Here is a 22,474-nt window from a genome sequence, read left to right on the forward strand (position 1 = left end):
CTGGGCATGGGCAGGGCTCAGGGCTTCCATCTGACCTAGGGGTTGTCTTATGCTTCTCAGTGCTCTGCTTCCCTTTTCATCATTGCTTGGTAGGGCTTTGATGGTTGAGGAGCAGTTTGATACAGTGAAAGGCAGTTACTTCATTGTAGGGGTAGACCCTGGCTGTGCTTGAGGCCAGTTTTGATTCTTCATTTACCTTGGAGCACACACACTAGTGATTGTATTTCTGGATGGGACTCACAGTCTGAGGGCCTTCTGAGTCCTGTAATGTGTGCAGTGTGTGCCCGAGGGAATCTCTCACGCCTCCCTTCAAAGTCAACACATTATTTGGAAAGCTTTCCTCTTCCAGAAGCATTTGTAAACGTACTGTCCAGTGCAGTAGCCTCGATTGTCATGGGAAGGCACATCCTCTGCCCTTCATTAGTTTTAATGCCATGGACGTTTTTAAAGGGAGCAAATATCTGAGAAGAAAATTGTACATATGCACTACAACAAAAATCTTTAACTAAGCCATATAAATGTTTGTGCTGCTGTGTCTCTGCTTTTGCATTTATGCTAGTTGTTCAGGCTTTTCAACCACTTGCTAGGGTCATGATACTTTAAATTCTAATCTATACTTTTTTAGTGTTCTAATCTATACTTTTCAGATAGGCCCATTATATTGTTGCTTTTAGTATGAAATTTAAAATAACTATGCAAATGCATGTATTTATGAATACAAAATTAAAGGCTAAGAGGCATACAAGTATTTCTGAGTTTATGTGATATGTTGGTGTGTTCTATAGACTTGAGATCAACTTTGTCATTCCTTGTGCATAAAATCACATAGATAGTCTTCTGTGTACATTTTATATTATCAAACCATATTCAAAATTTGACACTTGGTCACGTCATAAGGCGTGGGGCACATAGAGTAATTAAGATTGACTTTTTGTGCTGTTAAAGTTTTCAGTGTGTTAATGCTAAATTTACTGTATTTTTTTTTAATAAAAATTGTTTATAAAACTAAAATACAGAAATAAGCACACTAAGTACTTAGAGTGTTTGGATAATGGTAATACAAATTACATGCTTATCTAACAGAGAAAATTATTTTCCAAATGTTGTCCTTGACACTGTTTTTTTGGGAATCCTTGGGCTATTGTTCATTAATTTGTGCTAAAAATGTACTGAGCTGAATATGAACCATTATAGAAGGTGAAAATGTATTCAATAGCTAGTGTGATAACTCAATATTCCCTCAAATGATCTTTGGTGATCAGTTTCATAGGAAGAAAAAGGAAGAATAATAAGAATTTAAAGATCAACAGATTTCAGCCAATTAATCTTTAATATTAATATTGTCACTGTATTGAAATAGTAGTCACCAAGTAGAAACTTGCATTGTATTACTGCATTTCTAAGAGTTGTCAAGGTTTTATTTGTTACTGTTCCATTGATGTAAAAGGAGATGGTGTGACTCACTTCAGATTTCATAGGATTATTTTTGTTAGAAATGATTCTTTGTTTATTTGCGACCATTGATAATAGATGTGTATTTGGGTGTGATGCATATGTTTAAATAGATTCTAACACTTCAGTAGATAGTAGAATGTCAGTACCTGATTGTTATTTAAATTGAAATTTGATTATTAAGCATTATTAGAGATAATTTTGAAATAATTCAATATTTATAGCTTTTTCACTAATACATTGGATTTTTAAAATGAGAACAGGACTACCTTCCAAAGGAAACAGTTACTCTAATTTTATAGATAGCCTATTGCTTAGTAGTTAGACATTGGAAATATCACAATTCATTTTTTCAATATCTGAGTGACTTAGACATGACTGCATTTCTGTTTGTTGGTAAACACAGGCTTGATGCTTCTATTATGGCCCAGGACAAATCTTTTGTAGGTGAAAAATGATGGCCAAATTTTTATCTGTGAGAAATTTATGACCCTGAGATCAGCTCAGTTGGTCAGAGCATGGTGGTAATGACACCAAGTTTGTGACTTCAAGCCCTTCATGGGTGATTCATTAAGAGATGGACTTGATGATCCTTGTGGGTCCCTTCCACCTGAGCATATTATGTGATCTAGAAATATTTTTATTTTGTTAAACTTCACCAAGTTAGATAAGAGTCTCTCCAAAACAAAAGAAATGTTCTTAAAAAGACTTTACATACTTGGGTGACCACATGTCCTCTCTTTACATTTTTTATTGCTTGTCTCCTTACACTCAAAGTTTGAGTTCTTGACTGAATGAAGTCTCTTGCAGAAAGAAATCTGCAGTTAGAAGAGATAGAGTGACCATTCTGTGCATGAAGCATAATATACTTGGTTGTGGTCTCTGTACTAATCACCGGGATAAAGTTCTTGCCCGTTTTCTTTCTGTAGTAGCTGCTTGATAAAAAAGCTTGTTGGAAATTTGCATTAAAAAAAATTCCTTCCTGCAGTAGACAGAATCTGAAGAAATCACCCCTAATTGCTACAACCTATGCCTTCTTTGTGCACAGCTTTTTCTGGAAATCCCAACAAAACTAATTAAAGAAAGTTCTGAAATGTTAGCACTCTTTAAATTGTAGGGACATAAGAGTCTTAATACAACCTCTACATTGACAAGTTGGTTTCTTAGTTTTCAGATGCAAATATGGGCCTTTGCATGTGCTGAATGTGCCCTTTATTGTACTGAGGCATAGAAAATACACATTGTAGCTCAGTCACTTCTGTAAAGCTGCCAAAAATGGAATACGTTTAATCAGCCTTGGAGGGTGAATAATCCTATATACAAGCATACCGTTCAGTGTTCTTTCAGAAAGATGTAGAATATGTAAACAAAATGTTTAGTTAAAGAAGAGTTGAGTGAATTGCTGCTGTGGCAGGAGATGGTAGTAGTTTTGCACCTGAAACACGCTCATTGCCTTTAATTTTTCACTTGGTTAATAACAAAAATATGAATCATGTACAGCACAATAGATCACTGGAAGGGAGCATTGTGGTGTGATGGTCTGCTGAGGGTGAGACTTTTGGGCTCTGGCTATTGTCATCCTGACTCAGTTCATTCTTCTCTAAAATCATGTTGGAAGATTGAAATGTAGCACTAAAAGGACTGTGAAAGTGCTCAGTACTGTAAAGTGATGTGGGGAAGCCATACTGTGTTCTTGCTGGCAAATGTTCAGGCTGTTTCTTGAAGCTACAGAAGTCTTCATCCCTAAGCACTTGCAGTTGTGTGGCTTACCCAATTTCATTTCTGTTCCAGCATTTTGAAAAAGATGTGTAACAACCAATAGAGCAGATGAAATAATGCAGGTTTTATTTGGCATTATTGGTATGAATCCAGCAATATATCAATGATCATAAGGAAGTTGAAATTTTCTATCAGATAACTTCTTACTCACACTGAAACATTTTCTTTAGATTTTCCCCACGAGGATTATGCTGGTAAGGATGTATTGTATCCTACATACTGTTTTCTGAAATGAAATTTTAATAATTTATCAAAATTGAAATGTATCTTGCATAGCGCCTAATATATATTTATTTCAACCTTTCAGATATGAAATTATCTAGACCAGAAATAGTTTGATTACATGGTTATATTTTACTTAGATGTTGGAAAAGAGATTTGAAGACAGTTTGATTGCATTTGTGTTGCCAATTTGAAGAGTTGCCTGACTTTGTTTCCTTTGGTTCTTAAAGAAAAAATGCTTCTGCTTGTATACCACCCCTTCTAAAACTCCATGTAGTAGGATCTGCCGTGCAGTAGGTGATTCTAATAATCATTCAGTAGTAGAAGGGTCAGGGACTAACCAGTGAATAAAAGTCAAAACTCAAAATGAGGTGCCTTTCCTGTTTAGCACTGGGCAGTGATAGATACTGATAATGTTTGATTAATGAGCAGCCGACTTGCACTGGGTGAAAACATCTGTAAGAAATGATTTATTATTTCAAAGGTATTGGAAGCTTACTGTATCTTGTAGATTCAACTGTGTGTGCCTGAATAAAATAAATGAGATGCAACATGTGAAAAATGAAAACACATTACTTGTAAAGGATATGTCACAAGCAGGGTATTTTTGTTCAAGTATGCTTTGTCACTTTGGGGATTTTTAATGTTGGTCTGAATACAAATCATTTAACTGGCTCATAAAATCAACCTAGTTGGAATTCTTGCATCTATCATTGAGACAGAAATGAGGGTTAAACTTAATATGCTGGAACTGGAACATCCCTTAAATTTTTGCATTTGGCATCATACACAGCTGTTCGAACTGTACACATGAACAGAAAGAATTCTCCCAGCAATGTCATAGGAGTGAAAAAAATGTAATGATGTAATTTTAACATTGAAATTAGGAAAATTAATTAATTTATAGAATCATTAAAAGATAGTATCATTGATGTTGGTAAAGTTTCCTGTAAATATGTCTATGAACCAATGTCTGATTCTCTTCTCCCTACTCAAGCTGTGTTTGAAAATGAACAACGACTTGTAGATGGAGATCTTACTTTTGTGTACTTGCAATTTAGTCTTGTAGTTGCTGGGTAGTTTTTTAGCCTGCCTTTGGTTTATAAAGTGACCTTATTCTGTGCTGCGTGTCAGTGGCTGTTGATCTGGTGTCAGGTCCCTCGGTTCTGTTCAGAGCTGCCATGGAGCTGGGAGCACAGAGAGCTAATGATGGTGCAGACTCACCTCCATCAAACTGCACTGTATGTTCAGACAAGCTGGAGTGCCCTGACTCCAGGATTAGAGAAAACTGCCTTTTCTCTAGGTTTGGAAATAGGAAAGGTGGGACAGTGGAAATGTAATCTGCTCTCCAAATCTCTCCTCTTTTGCTGGGTCAGTGACTGTGGAACACTTCTTTGTAGTGGTAGTGTCTGGAAATTCTGATATATATGCTGTTCTGTAAATCTACACCTATTATGTGTAGATACTTTATCCACTTTCTTACTTTTCTGTCCTAATTCAGTGGACAGCTAAAATTTTTTTCTTCTTGGGATTCATCACTGATTATTTATATGTGTATAAATGCTAGTAAAAAAAAATACATGTTTCTATGTTGTGCAAAAAAGTATAACCTGATTAAGGTCTTAATAAAGGTGTGCCAATTTTTGGTAAAATTGGATGATACACTGCAATATCCCTTGAACCTAAATTCACACTGATTTATGTGTGTGATTTAGTACTGAATAGCAAAAGCAATATTTAGTTATTTAGGGTCAAAGTTGTTTATCAGAAATTTTGTTTAAGATCTTTTTTAGTAGATTCTATTCATAGCATTTGGTATGTTCTTCATATTGTTTTGATCTTACAGTGTCTGATATAGTGGGAGTTAACTAGTAGAAAAAATCATCTTTATCTTCAATTCTTTTTCATATTATATCTGAAATAGAAAGAAAAGGAAATTATCTTGTCCTTGGACTGTGCCTCCAGCCAGTTTTTTAGAGTCTTTAAGTAATGTCATAGCTTTGAGTTAGAAGGTTCTCTTGTTCATGGAGAGGTTGGCTCATCCTCTCATCAGACCCTAGAAGTTACTTTTCTAAGATGTACTAGGCAGTTAAAGCTATTATGGAAGTGGAGGGCATCAGGTTTTACTCTCACTGGATTTCAGAAAACAGAGCTCCAGCAGTGACAGCTCCCTCTCTTTAATGTGGAAGCCACAAATTGACTACATTAAAGGAGTGACCTTTCAACCTACGAACTGAGTGGAGTTAGAGCAGCTTGCCAACTATGAGGTCTTGGTAGCATCTCTGCAGCAGGTGCTAGCCTAGAGAACATATGGATCAACAGCTGGATACTAAGTCCTCTGAGCACTCTCAGGATCCTGACCCATTTGTATTTATGGAGGGAGAGGGGAAAAAAAACCCAAAATCCAAACCAATCAAACCCAAAGAAGTAGATAACTAGAATTTATAGTGATGCTACATGGATGTTGCAATAATTTAGTCTAGAAGCTAGATTGAAACTTCAGGAGCAAAAGGTGTCAAAAACATTATTAATGTGATAATTTCTGCACTGAAAAATCTGGATCCAGATTCTTTGGTCAGGCAGCTAAGTCTATAAGCAGTGAAGCATGGAAGAGGTCAGATCTGCTGCAGGTTTATTTGCAGGCTTCTTTTGTAAAAAGTATGCAGAAAGCCAAGCATGGTATTTCCCCCTTTCCTTGTTGTCCACCAATTTCACAAGAAAATCATAGTACACCTATAGTTAATACATCTTTTAATGTCCTTTTTTGCTGTTTTGTTTAGTGATTGCTTGCAGCTTCTGAATTAAACTGTCCTCACTGTGTTACAGATAACTTCTAAAATGCCACTGAATTAAGGTTACGATTAAGGACGGAACTGTTTAATGCAGTCAGATTTTTGCATGCAACGTGTTTTATATTTTTAATCTTTTTTCTTTAATATCTTTGTAAAAAAATGCACAGTGAAATCTGTGCAAGCTTTTGATCTGTATTATTACACAGTATTTACAGCAAGTTTGATGCCTGGCCCTTTGTATATATGCAGAAATGGAAAATGGAAAACCTTCTAATGGCATTTCCTTGAACTTTGAGCAGGAACCACACAAAATACACTATCACTGATCTCAGGAGTGCCAGAACTGTGCTACTACTGCATCTTGGCATGTCACCTTTTCTAAGCACTAAATACAACTATTTGATCATTCCTATTTTGTGGCAGAGACCTTTTCTTAAAGGCACAAGATAACTTTAATGGTGTGGAATAGGCAAGCAAAAAGCAAGACAACTCAAAGTGGAAAAGTCGAGTTCATTCTCCAGTTGTAAGTCTGGAAATTCAGTCTTTGTTGCTAAGACTCTGCAGACAACAAAATTTGTCTCAAGACTGACTTCTGGTTAGGTGGCTTAGAAGATGAAGCAGGAGAATAGGAAAAGAGAAGCCTGGTTTAAGCAAATTTATGTTTGCTTGATATAGCTAGCAGACCAAAGAATCATTTAACATTCTCTCTCTCCAGTTTGTCAGAATTTGGTTTAAAAAAATGGAGTACCTTTCCTCATGTATGCATGCATCTGTGAACATGTTGGAAAAGGACTCTGTTAAGGGTTGGTCCAACTGCTGTTTCAGTTACATCAGTGCACAAGGGGAAGGAACAGTGTCACATGTAGGTAAGGATTTGAATCCATGATTTAATTTCCATGTGTTTTGCATAGAACAAGCCCAGCTCACTAGACAAGGCAGGTTTCCTGGTACATACTAAAATCACTTGGAAAATCTGTGGTTGAACATATTGGAGCTATTTCTCATACTTTAGTTAAAGAATAGTAGGGCCTGGTTGCATAACAAATGCTGTGTCTATAAAGGAAGAATTTTATACAAGGACAAAAAAGTATTCTTAAATTTCGAGATGATTTTTCACTATTTAAAAAAAGTTCATAAACTGATTCATGTGTCTAAAAATGTGTTATTAGGATTTTTGGTGCCTCTTGAAACTTCTGCCACTGTAGAATCTATATATATATGTTTTATTGGCATTTTAAAATTTGAAAACAGATTCAGGACTTAGTGCTTCAAATGTGCATGGAAGTGAGTGAGTAAATGTAAGGATCCCTCCTTAAGTCAGGAGTTATTCACAAAGTAGTATTCATAGATGTTGAAATACATTTTACAGTCATCTTAGTGGCTGTATTATATCCCAGGGGTATGCAAAAGTCCTTTACTCAAGGCACTGTTATTTTGAAAAGTCACTGATTTGGGGTCCTTCAGCTGTCATTGTTTTCCAGTGCAGTGAGACTTTGATAATAAACTGCCATATGCAAGAATTATAAACTAATGCTGCAAGATAAAGTTCATTGTGCCATGGTGTGCTTTTAAAATCCTGTGCTATTTTTGCTCATGTTCTTCAGCTGGGATGGAAGTGTATCTACAACAGTATGACTAATTATCTTTACATGCATTTATCACTAAATAAACTTCACACAAGACAGCAAGATTGTTTACTTAAGCAGTATAATACTGGGAATGGAAGATAGCTCTAGAACATAGGATTACATTGCCAGAATGGCACTATTTATTAAGCTATGATAACGCTAATGTTCCTTTTTGATGTATAGCATGTGTGACTTCAGCTGAACTTGTAGAGAGCCTTAAGGATGTTTCATTGAACATTTAGTATGGCAGCAAGCCAGAATACATTTAGCCTAAACCCAGATGACAGGTTGGTAATGAGGTAGTGATTGATGACCACTGCTTCCATATGAAAACCTGCTTGATATGCTGGGGGGGAAATGCATTGCTAGCTCTTTTTATTTCATTCCCTCTGTATTAGTTATTTTTACTATGGAGGAGTAGCATTGGCTGCTGGATATTCAATCCTGGTTTCACTTGTGAATGAGAATTGAGTACTCACCTGAGACTGTAGAAGCACAGCCTGATGGCTACATTTATATGTATTTCAAATCCTAATTTCAGTGGATTTTTATTGTCAAAAATAACTCTAATTATATCACTTATGAAGCAGCCTATAATATTATTACCTGCCTCTGTAATTTTACAAGTCTTTATGATTCACTTTTTGTGCCATCTAAATGGCATTGCTTTCCCTTCTGATATAAAAAGAGAAACTTGGCCCAAGGGTTGTAAACACATGGGTCAGGCAAACAAGCCTAAACAAAAGACTGCTGATTATTTTGCCTAGTCCTGTTGAATGCTTCTGTGTAAAGACACTGCACTCCTTATTTAGATAAGGGGCAAACTGTGGTTCTGTGCACTAAGGAGGGTATTTAAGCCATGTCCTTCAGCCAGATTCCATCCTGATGCCTGGATTAGCAGTAAGGGTTAGGAGGAGGCAGCAGAGGCCTGTAGGGGTTGTATCCATAGCTGTACCAGTCAGACAGAGTGGATATTAGATGTCCCCAGAACTGGAGGATAACTAATGGGATCACATTAAGGCCTGGTTAGAAATCACCCAGGGATGCAGCAAAGGGCACTAGGGCAGCATAAATACCTAATGTCAAAAGAGACTCATTATTAGTGTTTTCCCAGGCAGAAGTGACTTTTGGTCAGGAAGGGGTGGGGAAGCTTGTCACCCTAACCAAAGTGACATTGCACTTCCTCAGAGCAGAAGTGCGAGCAACAGAAATGGGGATCAGTGGTAGAATCAAAAGCCAAAATAAGGAGGTCATGAAGCAGGGCTCAGGCAGTTTCTTCTCCTGGTGCTTCCAAAGATGTAAGGGAAGTTTTCATGCCCCCTGGAGACAAAGTGACTGACTTTTCAATAAGGAATGAATGCAATATTAGAATGGCAGATTTGTGGGATGAACATGCATTGGGCCCAAATGAGGAAGTGGGTCCAGGAGCTGCAAAGTAAGAGCTAAAGTAATCAGTAATGCCTCTTGGTGAAAGAGAGGGTTCTTGTGGAATTGCAGTAGTCTACAGACACAAAGGAAAGGGATAAAGGAGAAAGAACGGCCACAGAGCAGGGCTGGATTCAGATATGCAGAACAAAATTCATCTCTGTATGCACAAATGGAAAATGATTATGTCAGGAACAATCATCTGGTCTATCTAGGTTATTTAGCTTCCACAAAACTAACATTGTTTTTTGTACTAAACCATACCCCTCTGATGTTTCCATTCTTCTTGTGGCTTTTGCTTTTACACTTGCAATGTTTTTTGCAAACTCTTGTTTACTGCATAGTAAGCTCTTTGAGGAGCATTGGTCTTCTTTTTCTGTTTCGAAGGTACCCACATCCCACATGTTCAGCACCAAAAATTAATACCTTTTGACTTAGATATGTCATTCATTTGAACTTTCCATTCACTTGGCACTTCCATTGTATAAATTCCTGTGTATAGCTGTAGCATCTCCAGGCAGGCGTCCTGTGAGCTGCAGAATTTTTCAATTCAAGTTTGAGCTAAAAAAACTGATATCTTTTGAATGTTTTGAGTAAGTTTGTCAAATGTTCACACCTATAAACTGTCCTTAATTGAGACAACCACATTTTGTTGTTCACTGACCAGTGACAAGATGGAGCAGGTCCATTGATTTTTACCCTCTTCCTCGAAAGACCTTAGTTTTAACAAGTAGTGGCAAGTGAGGACATAGTCTTTCAGTGGAGATTAATGGCCATATGGTGTTGTTGCTTATACACTGGAAAGCTTAGTTATTTACTGTAAAATCTGACTCAAAATTCTATACGCAAATCAGAAACTCCTACTTGGTTTGTTTCCATAACAACACACAAAACAACATCAATCACTTATAGTAGAGCTCCACACTCCATAATTAGGGATGCAGTTTTAAGAAGTGTGGGAGGAGTTCTGTAAAGTGTTTTTATGTTAAAAACAACATTAAGCCTTGTTCTCACAAAAGCTTATGCACAAACTTCACTTAACAGAATGTAATTAATTCCACTGGCATTTATGGTATGTCTCCACAGCTCTGATGCAGTGTCTGGAGTGACTACGCATGCCCTGCTCTATCGTGTCTGAATGACTGGAGTATGAGCAAGGTTTCCTTGAAGGCAAGCTTGCCTTCTGTATGGGGAGCAAATGTGGGGTTTACCCCAACAGACAGTCAGCTGACCACTTTACCCTACCAGGCATGGGTTTCAGTATGAGAGTAAATGCTTGCAGTACGGCAACCCGTAATATTGGAGAAAAGTGATAGCAAGAAAAAACTGATTAAAGCACTTTTTGTAGGGAAAACATTATGAAGTTTGCTGTGTATCTTTTAAATATAGAATTTAAGCCAAAAGGATATCTACCATATATGGTATTTTCCACTAGTATCAGGAGTATTCATACCTGACATGGTGGAGAATACTCTCCACGCTGTCTTCACTATTGCAGTCAAGGACAGATACTGCCATATAAAGCTGTTACAACATCATAACACCTTCAGTGAGGCAGTCCCACTGATGCCTTGCAGTAATTTACAGATCGGAACAGTTTGAAGTAATCAAATGCAAAGTATTACTTCTCCACTCTACTTACTACTTGGCTAAAAAATGGGGAGAGTTGTGTGTAATTGGATTTTTTTGTGTTGTTTGTTAGTGTTTGGGGGCTTTTGCTGATTTTTTTTAAATACACATTATCTATATTTTAAAGAACCAACAAAACATGCTTTAAGTTCTCCTGGCATTTTTGAGGCAATAGCTAAAACATTTTCTCTAAAGCATCTTATAGCTGACAAATCCTTGGGCCCTTAGGCAAGCTGTGTGTGAGTCTTGTTGCTTTCAGCTGCTCCAGAGACAACACGTGGTGTGTGCCTAAGAAGGAAAGGCTGAAGGGGAAAACCCTGAACAAAATGAGGGACAGTTTAAAAAAAACAGCAGATAAATGGGAGAGAAGACAATAGTAGAGAAATGGGAGACAAGAATTTCTATAATGAAATTGAACTGAAAAAAAATTAAGGAAATAAAAAGAAAGAAAAAGTAGATAGAATACATAAACTGGGGAAAAATAGGGGAAATAAAAGCGGAAAGACATTAGATTATCTATAAAGATGATAAAATAGGAAGGATTAAAATAAAACAGAAGCTCATATAGTTGTTCTGGCCACATTTGCAATAGTTTTCTTCCTTTGATAACCTAGATGTCAGCTTTCTCTTTAAAGAAAAAGAGCGGCTGAATGGAATAAATGTTTTACTGTGTTTTGATCCTTTCTGTCCTTCATAAAATATTAATTGTCATGTATACCAAATAAGTAAGATTTAAAGTTTAAAAAAAAAGTATTTACATGAAAACCTCTCCTGACTGGTCAGCTGTAGTAAGTTAAAAGATGGGGAAATGTGTATAGTCTGAGGATTTTTACACTAGTTTTAATTATGTTTCTTACTTATCTCAAAGAATAAGCATATTGTTATATCAATGGATATATTATGGGATTTAAAAAAAAACTCTTTATTAAATCACAGCTAAGGTTGCTAGGTGACAAGTAAGAGAAGCTATATAATTAGACATGTCCAAAAAAAGTCAAATAGTAGAAAGTAGTAATCCTGAAGGAAGGTTGCCATTGTCTGTACTGACACCAAATGACCATTTCATTCAAATGTGCACTTCATTAGAGAGTCACCTCCTGCTTGGCTTCTGTAGCTGAGGTCTTACTACTCTGTGTGGAGTCGGTGGAAACAGGGAGACTTTTAATTAAGTGTGAATTTTGATTTGCTCTCCGAATATCCCTTTGACAGCATATTATTTCTTGGTTTTTAATATTAGTAATCACATGTTTTTCCCAAAGACAAAGGTAGTAGCTGCCCACTGATATGTGTGAGTCTTTCTACCTTTGTCAAACCTTTACAGGCTACTGACAAAATAGCTATGGTGTGACACAGTCTGTAGATGTAATCCATCTCCTTAAAGCAAGGAAGGAAAACAGTAGGAAAATAGCAAAAACAAGCATTTTACAATAATTAATAGATGTCGGGGACTCGTTTCCTGTCTCTAGTAATTAAGGAGCTCTCCCAGTCCACCAGGCCTTTCAAAGACCACAGAGAGGGGCCTTTCAAGGACATTGCTCCCATCTCTCATCACCATGGATGATTCCTGTGTGGGGCATGGGTGGTCTGGGTTCCTCGAGTGCTCCAGTTGCAAGCAGGATAAGTGTTCAGACAATGCTTGCACTAGCATTGGAGGCAGAAGGTAGTCTGCATGCTTCCCACACCATAAAAGTTCTAGCTTGAAGATCCACTCTTCGAGCCTTTTAAAATCCTAGTGTGTGAATTGCCCAGGAGCCATCACAACCTGGCTTCTATTGTATGGTCCTCAGCAAATCACTTAAATTTCTTTGCACATCTGTAAAATGCAGGGATAAATGTTGATCTCTTATCTGGGTCCTGGATATTTTGAGGATTGACTGTTTGTGTAGCACCTTGCAAATAGAAAGTGCTACAAACAGTAAGTGCTATTTGTTACTCTTGGTATCAAAATAACTCATGCAGCCAAGCGTAGAGTATGGCTTGCTGTCTGCCTACCTGATTTGCATTCCTACAGTGAAAATAGGAAGCTGTTGCTATAATATCAATACCTGCTTTTTATAAATTTTATGGCTCTGCTGTCTGGTCAGAAATTCTGCATTTCATCTGCTATACATTTAATTACAAGGCTTCAGAAATTTTAAATATTATGTTTTCTTCCTTTTTTCTTCAATGCCACAGCAGCATTCCATTTATGGCATCTTCCTCATGGCTTCATTTGCTGAATGTGTGTTCTGTTAATTTCTTCAAAGGTGTTTAGTTGGATGTATGATTTACCCTTTAACAGTAAATGTTTGCCCATTCTGTAAAATTTTTGCAATTAGGAATTTTGGTTTCAGCCCAGTGTTCTAAATGATATGTGTAAATGATTGAATGAATAAATAAGTAAATAGTGAAGTGTCCTCCTCTATGGTGCCTCAATAATAATACCTTTTTATCTTGCAAAGACTGCATTTAGAAACTATGTAACTTCTTGCCCCTTCAACAGTTTTTAATTCAGATATTCTGAAATATAGCTTTCATTCTTTTTTTCCTGAGCTATGAGTCTCTTTCTTTTAAGTTGGTGATAGAGATGAGCATGGAAAAAAAAAGTTATCTGATATATATAAATGTATATCTGCTCAGCATTTGATTTCAGGCTCAAGGGTTACTATAATTGTAATCTCTCCCTCCAAAAATTGGAAGGCATGAACTTCTGAGAAGATGTGTACTTAAAGGTATGAAGCTGTATCTGTGCATATGCTGGGTGACATGATTGCCAGTGCAGGGTTAATGAGCTTTCAACCCACATACTCTACTAGACTTCAACATGCAGATTTGATTTTGCATTTGAATGCATACATGAATACTTGTTTTCTATTTATATGTATACTATAATCAGAAATAAAGAATTCAGAATCAGAGGTAGACTTTGTTTTAACAAATGATTCTGTTTATCTGAGTCCCTCTCTCACACACAACTGTTGTTGTTGCTAAGGTTAATTAAAGTCATTTTAGGTCTAATTTTATATGTAAAGCAAAACTAATTTATAATTTAAAATACTTGTGTAAAAGTCTTGGTTCCATATAACTGATTTGGTTATGCTGTACTTCTGAAAGAAAATTTTATCAGTAGGGCAGTGGATGTACAAATCAAGATTTTCCATCTATGTGGTAGAATTTTTGCATGGACTTTAAGGAAGCTCCAGGATTGATCAGTATCAGTTGTAATCTGTTATAAAATTACATGAGAGATAGAATTACTGTTGTTACATGTTGCAAACATCCACAACTGTAGATAGTGATATTTGAGAAGTTGTTTTTAAATGCTAATAACGGAAATAATCTGTGAATGGAGGAAAATTGTATTCAGTTTTTGATTTTAAGTTGTTGTCCTTATCCTACACTCTGATTTTACAAGATTATTGAGTCATTTTGGTGACTAAGGTAAGCCCAATTCCATTATTTACTCAGAAAGGGACTGTGAGTATCAAGATGTGCTTTCTGCAAAAAAAGTATGTGTGGGACTAATTAGAAAGATGGAAGGAGGTTTTGGAGAGAAGACATCTCAGAAAATAGCTCTTGACCCTTGTGTGAGATCTGTGTTCTCTGGTTTTCCATGTCTGAGCTTTGTTTCTTTGGAGCGTGGGTGGAGGAAGAAGGGGTCTGATTCCTGGTACACTGCCACTGCCTTGGAGAGCTCTGTAACTGATAGAAACACACCAGCTATTGAATTTCTCTGTTCTATGAGTGTCTGGTACCTATGCCCTGACAGGGAATACTTTTCTTTTACCTAACTGTAGTAGTGGATTTTTTAAATCCCAGATGAAAAACTCAGAAATCTTTCCATGGCTTAGGACCTCAACCAGGGCATATTTCATAGAATTGTAAAATAATTGGAAGGGGCCTTTGGCAATTGTCTAGTGTAGCCCCCTAGCTCAAAGCAGGGTCAGCTGGAGCAGGTTGCCTAGGACCATATCCAGTTTTGAACATCTCTGAATACATAAGAATGCTTGCTCTGAAAGTCTCCTGGCTCTCCTGAGGTTCTTTTCCTCCACATCGGTAATGTACAGCCATACAGATCTTTTGGCAGACAAGGGATGGGTCCCAAAGGTACTTAGGGCCAAATCAATCAGAGTATTTAGGTGCACACCTAGGAAGGGATTTGTTTGAGGTACTGTACTCAGTTTGGTCTGTAACACCTGTAACTGTGTTACAGTTAGTGTCATATTTCTGCATGGAAACCTTTTTCAAAACTTGATTTTGTTGTGAATGCTTTCACAAATGTATCTGACTTTCACTATCCGACTTGCCTACAAATCCCTACTAGGATTTTCTTCTGGCACTTGGGTAGTCACAAAAGACTTCCAATTATGTTTCTAGATGTGTTTCTGTGTTCAAAAATTTTTTTACTAATGTGAAAGTAAGCAAGTTTATTATCTTTTGATCTTCTGCATATTTTCATTTTAACTCTAAACAACATGTTATCTGTGGTTGTATTTTATAATTGCATCTAATTATGTAATTATATCATTGTTTTACTATTGTCAGAAGCTTTTAAAAAAAGTTTGCTGCTTTTTAAAAATTCAGTTTTACTGTTATAATATTACATTGATGAGTTGTTTCTCCTTTGTGCTTTGCATGGACAATGTTTCTGGTAAGGCAGACATAGATAGAATGTAGCAATTTTTTAGCATAAAGAAATTGGATATAATATCTGCTTTCCCGATTTATTGATTAGCCCAGGAAAGTTCGATAGCTAACTGAGGGTTTCCAAACTGTCAGAATATTCAGTGAGAAGTTGATGTTGACATAATTGAAGTTGAATGTATTAATTTTATCTTAGTGATCTAGAAATCAATGCATTTTAATACTGACTTTGTTCTGGGCTGGATCCAAAGCACAGTGAAGGGCCTAATGCTGTGAACAACTAAACTTCTTCTTTAATTGTGCAGCTCTCAGCCATTTCAGATGGTGGAAAGCATATCAAATAGGTAGGTCTAATTATGGACAGAGAGCAAAAGGTTTCTTGACAGCGTGCAGAGATAAATTTGGAAAAAAAAAAAAAAAAAGGATTATTTAAAATTAGCTTAGTCTGTGCTTATATGTTTGCATTATAGCATATCCTCAGAGCTTTTGAAAGTTTTGAACTAAACTCCTTTTAGTTCAAAACAACAGCAAATCCATATAATTCCATAGATCCCCAAATAGCCTTTGTTTCAATAAGCCTGTTTTTGTGACTCTCACAGAAATTTATTTTCAGTTTTCTTCTGTTGGATTAATAGAAAAGCTGCATTTACTAGAACTGCCAAATTTTACGTTTGACAAGAAATTAAATCTATTTTAAAAAGAAAGAATAGCACAAGCTGTATCTTAGATTATGCTAGTGCCATTGGATTTCGGCACTTGAAACTTGAAATTTCAAGAGCAGATTTTACATACAAGAGAAACCTGTAAGCAAATTGAAAGTGCGGTTTAGGATTCATAGAGTAACAAAATGCATACCCCATCTCTGACATAATTTGTCTTGAGGTTTATGAAATATTTTTTCATCGGATTATAATATTTAAAGTAATTAAAGATACAATTTGCTATTTAATAAACAATGCATTTTGTAACTTCATTAAAGATGCTGCCTTTCTTAATTGTAATGGTCCAAAAGGTTGTCAGTGAACTGTACATTAACTGCAGAGATAATAATGATTTTATATGCTAATAATTTTTAAATTAATAACTCATGTAGTAACTCATGTAGTTTTTCAGCCACATGGGGAAAATAATTCACATTCTTAAAGCTTACTTTGGTATTAACCACTTTACTTGGGGATGGTGGATATCCTCGTATAAAATGTTCATTTGTTTTACATTAGCACTAATGCAAGCATGTAGGACCCACTGGTGTGAAAGGATTAAAAACAGCAGCATTAGACAAGCATGAACATTTCAGAGAGAAATCCTTGTTAGAGGGACCTATTGTGACTGTGTAACTTGATTTGCTATTTATTGATCTTGTTTTTGTTACCATTTGAAACTCTCTTCGGAGAGAACCTTCCTATTGTAGTACTGCAAATACAAAAGTCTGCACCAGGCAGATGTAAAGGATTCATGTTCACTCCCAGGTAGATTTGTGTGCCTTGGTTGGCTTTAGCATGGGTTGGATGGCTTTTTAGAAGAAACATATGCTCCCTTGCATCATTTGCATCATCACTGCAGGTAATTTGAATAGTCTCATTTTAACTTTCTGACATCTTTGTCATAGAAATCTCTTCATGGACTGAAAAGAGACATACAGTCCTACCTCACTGATGCTTTATTGCAAAAAAAAATTTTGCTTAAAAAAATAATAAATTTCCCATTTTGAATGTTTTACTTCCCCACCAAGAGAATAAGTTGAAGAGGAGGAGGAAGCTTCTGTGAATGCCTGTGCAGGTGTCTCCACCTACAAGCCAAGTACCTGACCCATGATCTCCAGTGACCACGTTTCACTTCATCTTCCTCACTGCTGGGCTTCGAGGAGGCATTTGGAGATGTGCACCACCATTTCTCTGGCTGTTTTCTAGATAGTAGCCTTAGAGCATTGGAGGTTCAACTGCATTGTATTTTTGACCCAAAGTCTCAGATTTAGTGCCCTGTCATCAGTATGGGAAATGCCTACGGAAAATGCAGGCGCTTGATGGAAATTGTTTAATTAGTTAATAAAGACACTTTGTCTTCAAGTGAAATGTTATGTGGAATGCCACATATGCTATTCTTGAGAAAGGAATTCAGATTTAGTTAATAAATTAAAAAAACTTTAGACAATTCATGAGTTCTTTCTGTCATTTACCCTTACTCAGAACAGGGCTTGGTCAAAGCATGAATTTGCTTAGTTATTTCCAGTATGGAAAACTATGAAAGGGTAGCTATGCAGTAGCTGTAAATGTTTCTGAGCTGATCTACCTGTGTAGGACAATATAAGTTTAACAGAATATTTACATGAAACTCCTTGCTACAGCTGCTTTTAAAAGGAAAGGCAGATAAATACGTGCTTAATGATAAGGACATTGATGTGTAGGGGGTAAATGACCTGCTTGAGAATGCTTATTGACCCTCCAGCATGTTACAAGAATGTCATATTTGTTGCAGGGTATTCTGTACTGGCAGTGTGTGACAATCTGAGAAGATAAAGGCTCTGATGACACATTCTTATTATTCACCTGCAATTATGAAACTCTGTGTGCTTTTTTTTCATAATTCATAGTGAACACTGGAGTATAATCATGTTGAAAGTGTCTCTTCAGAATGTTGCTTTAAAGAAATGAGTAAGAAAATCTTCTCAAATGTTTTGATAGATGATTCATGGCACTGGAGCTGCTGATGAGGAGCCAATATAGCCAAGTCTATAAATATGCAGTTACGAGAACTCTGGAAACATGAATTTGGGTAGTGTGACAGATTCAAAAAGCACTTTTTCTACTGGAGTAGGTTTCTAAAGTTGCTCTCTTCCTGTTCTACATTCAGATGCCGTTGTCTAATTAGGCTAATTGGCTGGCAAATTTGCCAGCTTTTAAATTAAATTAGTTTGGAGGTGAGAGAACAAATACCATCAGAAATGTAATTTATTCTTTCTTTCCATAATAATTGTTTCTTTTTAACTGAGCAGAGCTAGCCTTTACTACTTTTAGGGAATTTCTGCTTAATTTACTGTATATGACACATTTCCAGAAGAAAGGAATATTGGCAGCCTATTACTAAACCTTTAAGCAAAGTAATCATAATGGAGAGACTGACCTCCACCTTACCTGGCAGTAATGGATAAAGCTTCAGCAAATAACAGTTACCTGATGTTATTTTAACAAATTCACCTTTCCTTAAGTCTGTACATGTGCATTTTCCTGTGTTTCTCATTGCTTCTGAAGATCCAAAATACACTGCGGGTAATGAGAATGAATGATAGCCTAGATGTGTTTTTTCTTTCAACTGCTGGTTGTATTAAATCCACAGCTCCTGTGCAGACCTACAAATCTATAACATCCGTTTCAGATGAATTTGGAAACAAGGGGCTGCGTTCTTTTATTCTTGGTGCAGAGATTAAAATTGATCACAGTAGACACAAGGGAGCAGATTTGAGTATCACAGCTCAATGTGGTTAACTGGGATAGTGCACGGCTCCTGTACTCCTTAACTGTGCACATACAGGTTACGAATATTATTGATTGCAAGGGTCAGGGGAGGCTGCAGGGAGGTTATGCTGCATGATGCTATTTGGTAATTTTTAAGGGACAAGAGCTATGAACTCTCATAGCATCTGGGACAGGTACAGTTTAAACCTGACAAATGGAGATTTATGTTTGTGTGAGCTGGTAAAGCCCTTCAGGTAGAAATAATAAATGGAAATTTGACAGGATGGGTTTTTTATCATAGGTCAAATATTGTGCTGTAGAAAAAGGGAAAAAAGAAATTTAATTATTACCTTTTCAAGAGAATGTACTGATGATAGGTTTTCAGTTGTAGATCTGTGCTGCAGGATAATGAATAATGTTTAGAAGTCTTTCTTGAGGCATAGTTTTAAAATATATGTAGAGAGGGTTTACCTGAAGTGATTAAAAAATGCAGAGTAGGCAAATGATACAGTAGTAGTTACTGAATACATTTTATAGTATCTTTTTGTTCTTTCATGTGGACAAAAACAGTATATAAATATGCTAAGATTTAAGATGAGACAATATAATACATTAACAAAGAACTGGGAAAAAAATGTCTTTCCTATATTGAAATTTCACATAGAGTGCTAATTGCTCATTAGCTTTTGGCAGACCTTGCTGAATGACATTGATGACTTCTACATATAAAAAAAAAATCAAAAAGATGAATCCTTGTAATGTTTAAAAATAGGAATGACCAGAAAGTCCTGTATTTTGCAAATATTACTTAGCATGTGGGATTTACTTCCTGAAGGAATAAGTTTTTACAAATATGTCATATAGATCCAGTTACACAGGGTGCAAAGCTGTGATTGACTCAGCCTATTGTTTCAGAGCCACTATATCGAAACAGAATGGGAGCTGTGGAAGTAGTGTGCAGCAGAGGATAGTTGTGGGTTTAAGACAAATGACTGTAGTTAGATATTTCTATGATTCTTTACTGCTCTCTTCCTTCAAATTTAGGAAGCAGTATTATAAAGATCAGTGTTTAGAATTGCAACACAGATACCACCTATTGTCTATTATATTCCTAATCTATCAAAAATGCAGGTTGATTTTAGGCAGTATAAATTGATGTTGTCTCAGTATACCTCATTGCAACTTCCTTGCTGTACAGTGCCTGAGGTCTGACAAAGGTGTTATTCCACGATATTAATGACTTAATTACTGCTCATATATTTCTACAGGATGAATTTGCTGCCTTTGATGGTGTTTTTTCATCTGTTGCTTTGTGATAGTGTAGAGGCTTAGTATTTATTTTTCTTCATGTTGCCAACTAAGTATTTGTGGTTTTTTCTTTGTGAATGTTTATCATCAATTTTGCTCTCATTTCATCCATTCCCAGTGTATTTATTGTACATAGTCTCTATTGATCCAGCTTTTCAAGATTTTTTCCCATGTTTTGAAATGAAAAATTAATATGAAGATATATTTTCTATGCTAACATTTGATTTTCCCTTTATAAATTTTCATTTGCTTAGATTATTTAAATATACCAGCATGACTGCTTATAAACAGGGCATATTAAGTTATAATGAGTCTGCCTGGGGAAAGATATTGTTTCCATTGCAAACAGGTATAGTAGTATTTTCTGCTTTCTTTTCAGGAGTCTGTTGCTCTCAGTCTCACAATCCAGGTTATTTTGCTTTCTCTCCCACCTATTTGGATTTTCTGTACTGGATAAAAATCATTTTACTGTGACATATGGTTTCTGAGATGATAGATTTTTTTTGTGTCCTTTAAGTTACTGATAGGCAGTACCTGAGGGGTGATGTTGCTTTGGGGTCACTCAGCACATTTACTGAGCACAAATAAGCACTGGGACCAGTTTCTGTTCCTCTAGAGTGGTGCAGCCTATCACACTGGCAAATATTATCTGGCTGGTGTCAGGAGGAAGCACAGCCCCCCTGTCTTTCCTTTGGCAGGTTGCTGCTAGGAACAAACTTGTAGAAGGAAGAGGAAAAGGAAATGACAACATTAGCATGTCAGATCTGAAACTTCAGCCTTCCTGGTTCAAGAATGCTTCTGAAAAATGACAGCTCAATTCCATGGTGGGAAGTGACCAAATTCCAGTCAGGACTAAAATTCAGTTTAGCTTTATTGTAAGCAGACTGTAGCAAGCTCTACTCCTGGGTGGAATGATACATTCTTGTGGTAGAGATGGATTGGACTCAGACTGCTAAATTCATTTTCGCTAGTGACCTTTTCAAATTTGTCGCCAGTATAATAAATGTTGCCAAGATGACTTAAGAAAGGTTTGCAGCAATATTGCACTTTATTCTTTACAGCAGATGTTTCTTCAGTTACTCTGTATTACAATTTACAGAACTCTTATGTTCTACAAATCAAGATTCATAGCAAACTGTTTCAGTGCTTTAAGTCCTGCAATAAACAACACCAGGCAGAACAGAACCAGAGGGAAGGTAAGCAGACATCTGCATTCATCCTTCTCTGTGATAAGGTTTGCTTCATAGTGATCTTTGCATTTCAGCAAGTTCATTCACCAGGGCTACCAGGTAACTTCTTAAAATCCTCAACTTCATTACTTCAAATATGGGGAACATTAAGTATCAGTTTTCAAACACAGAAGAAAGGCTAGAATTACCATCTGTTTCTTAATTTAGAAATCTGTATATGTTTGTACAATCTAGTATTACTTCTTCTAGTGTGTAAAGAATTATGTTTCAAAAACACTTAATGATATTGTATGCTTCAGTTCTGAGTTACGCATTTTAATAGAGTGCTTTTAAAGGATAAGGGCTCAAAATGTTGAGTTCAAAATATTCATGGTGCTTAAATGAATAGCCAGATATTGAGATTTGAAAAATTATTACATAATTTCTCCTGATCCTTGTTTTATCATCTTGAACCACTGATGTCTTTCATTAAAATACAGTATTTTAGTCATACTTGAGTGTTGCCTTATTAAAATTCAAAGCACAGGTCCCATAAATTGACCATAATAAAATTAAAACCAGCAATTAAGACTAGATGGAGGTAGTCTGTAGAGGGTACAGTAAAGCCTTGAGTATGGCTGGACTGATTACAAAAAAATCAAATGAAGGGTGGAGTCTATATCTGATGGGGCTAATTAGTTATGGTTAATCTTTGGGCACTTTGGCTGATATTAGATGTCAGCCTGATGTGATCATGGGATCACTAGATGTGGTGAGGGCAGACCACAAGGTTGGTTTCTATTCCATGCTCAGGCAGACAGCACTGTGTTGTCATAATCCTGATTTCCATCACTCACATGGATTGATTCTGATCTCTGCCTGTCGTTCCCATCTGCACTTTCTGATGTCTAGCTCGTGTGAATTTTGGCTACTTCTAAACTAGGCTTGGTCAATTGGTACTCAAAGAGAAATTGGATTATAAGAACAAATTTAGT

At 36.4% G+C, this 22,474-nt stretch overlaps 1 protein-coding gene across 2 annotated transcripts in view; it reads left to right on the forward strand.

Annotated features, from left to right (window-relative positions):
- The window catches only part of DPYD (dihydropyrimidine dehydrogenase), a 339,310-nt gene that overhangs the window by 126,412 nt on the left and 190,424 nt on the right, over window positions 1-22,474 (forward strand). Inside the window, exon 9 of one of the 2 annotated variants that reach the window (XM_053985512.1) lies at window positions 10,385-10,446. The exons of the other annotated variant lie outside the window; for it this stretch is intronic. Coding sequence (XP_053841487.1) covers window positions 10,385-10,407 — 23 coding nt within the window. The 3' untranslated portion in view covers window positions 10,408-10,446. Of the gene's footprint in view, window positions 1-10,384; window positions 10,447-22,474 lie in introns of those variants that run through there. 2 annotated transcript variants of the gene reach the window in all.

The sequence above is a fragment of the Vidua macroura genome, chromosome 9 (assembly GCF_024509145.1).
Source record: "Vidua macroura isolate BioBank_ID:100142 chromosome 9, ASM2450914v1, whole genome shotgun sequence".
Taxonomy (NCBI): Eukaryota; Metazoa; Chordata; class Aves; order Passeriformes; family Viduidae; genus Vidua; species Vidua macroura.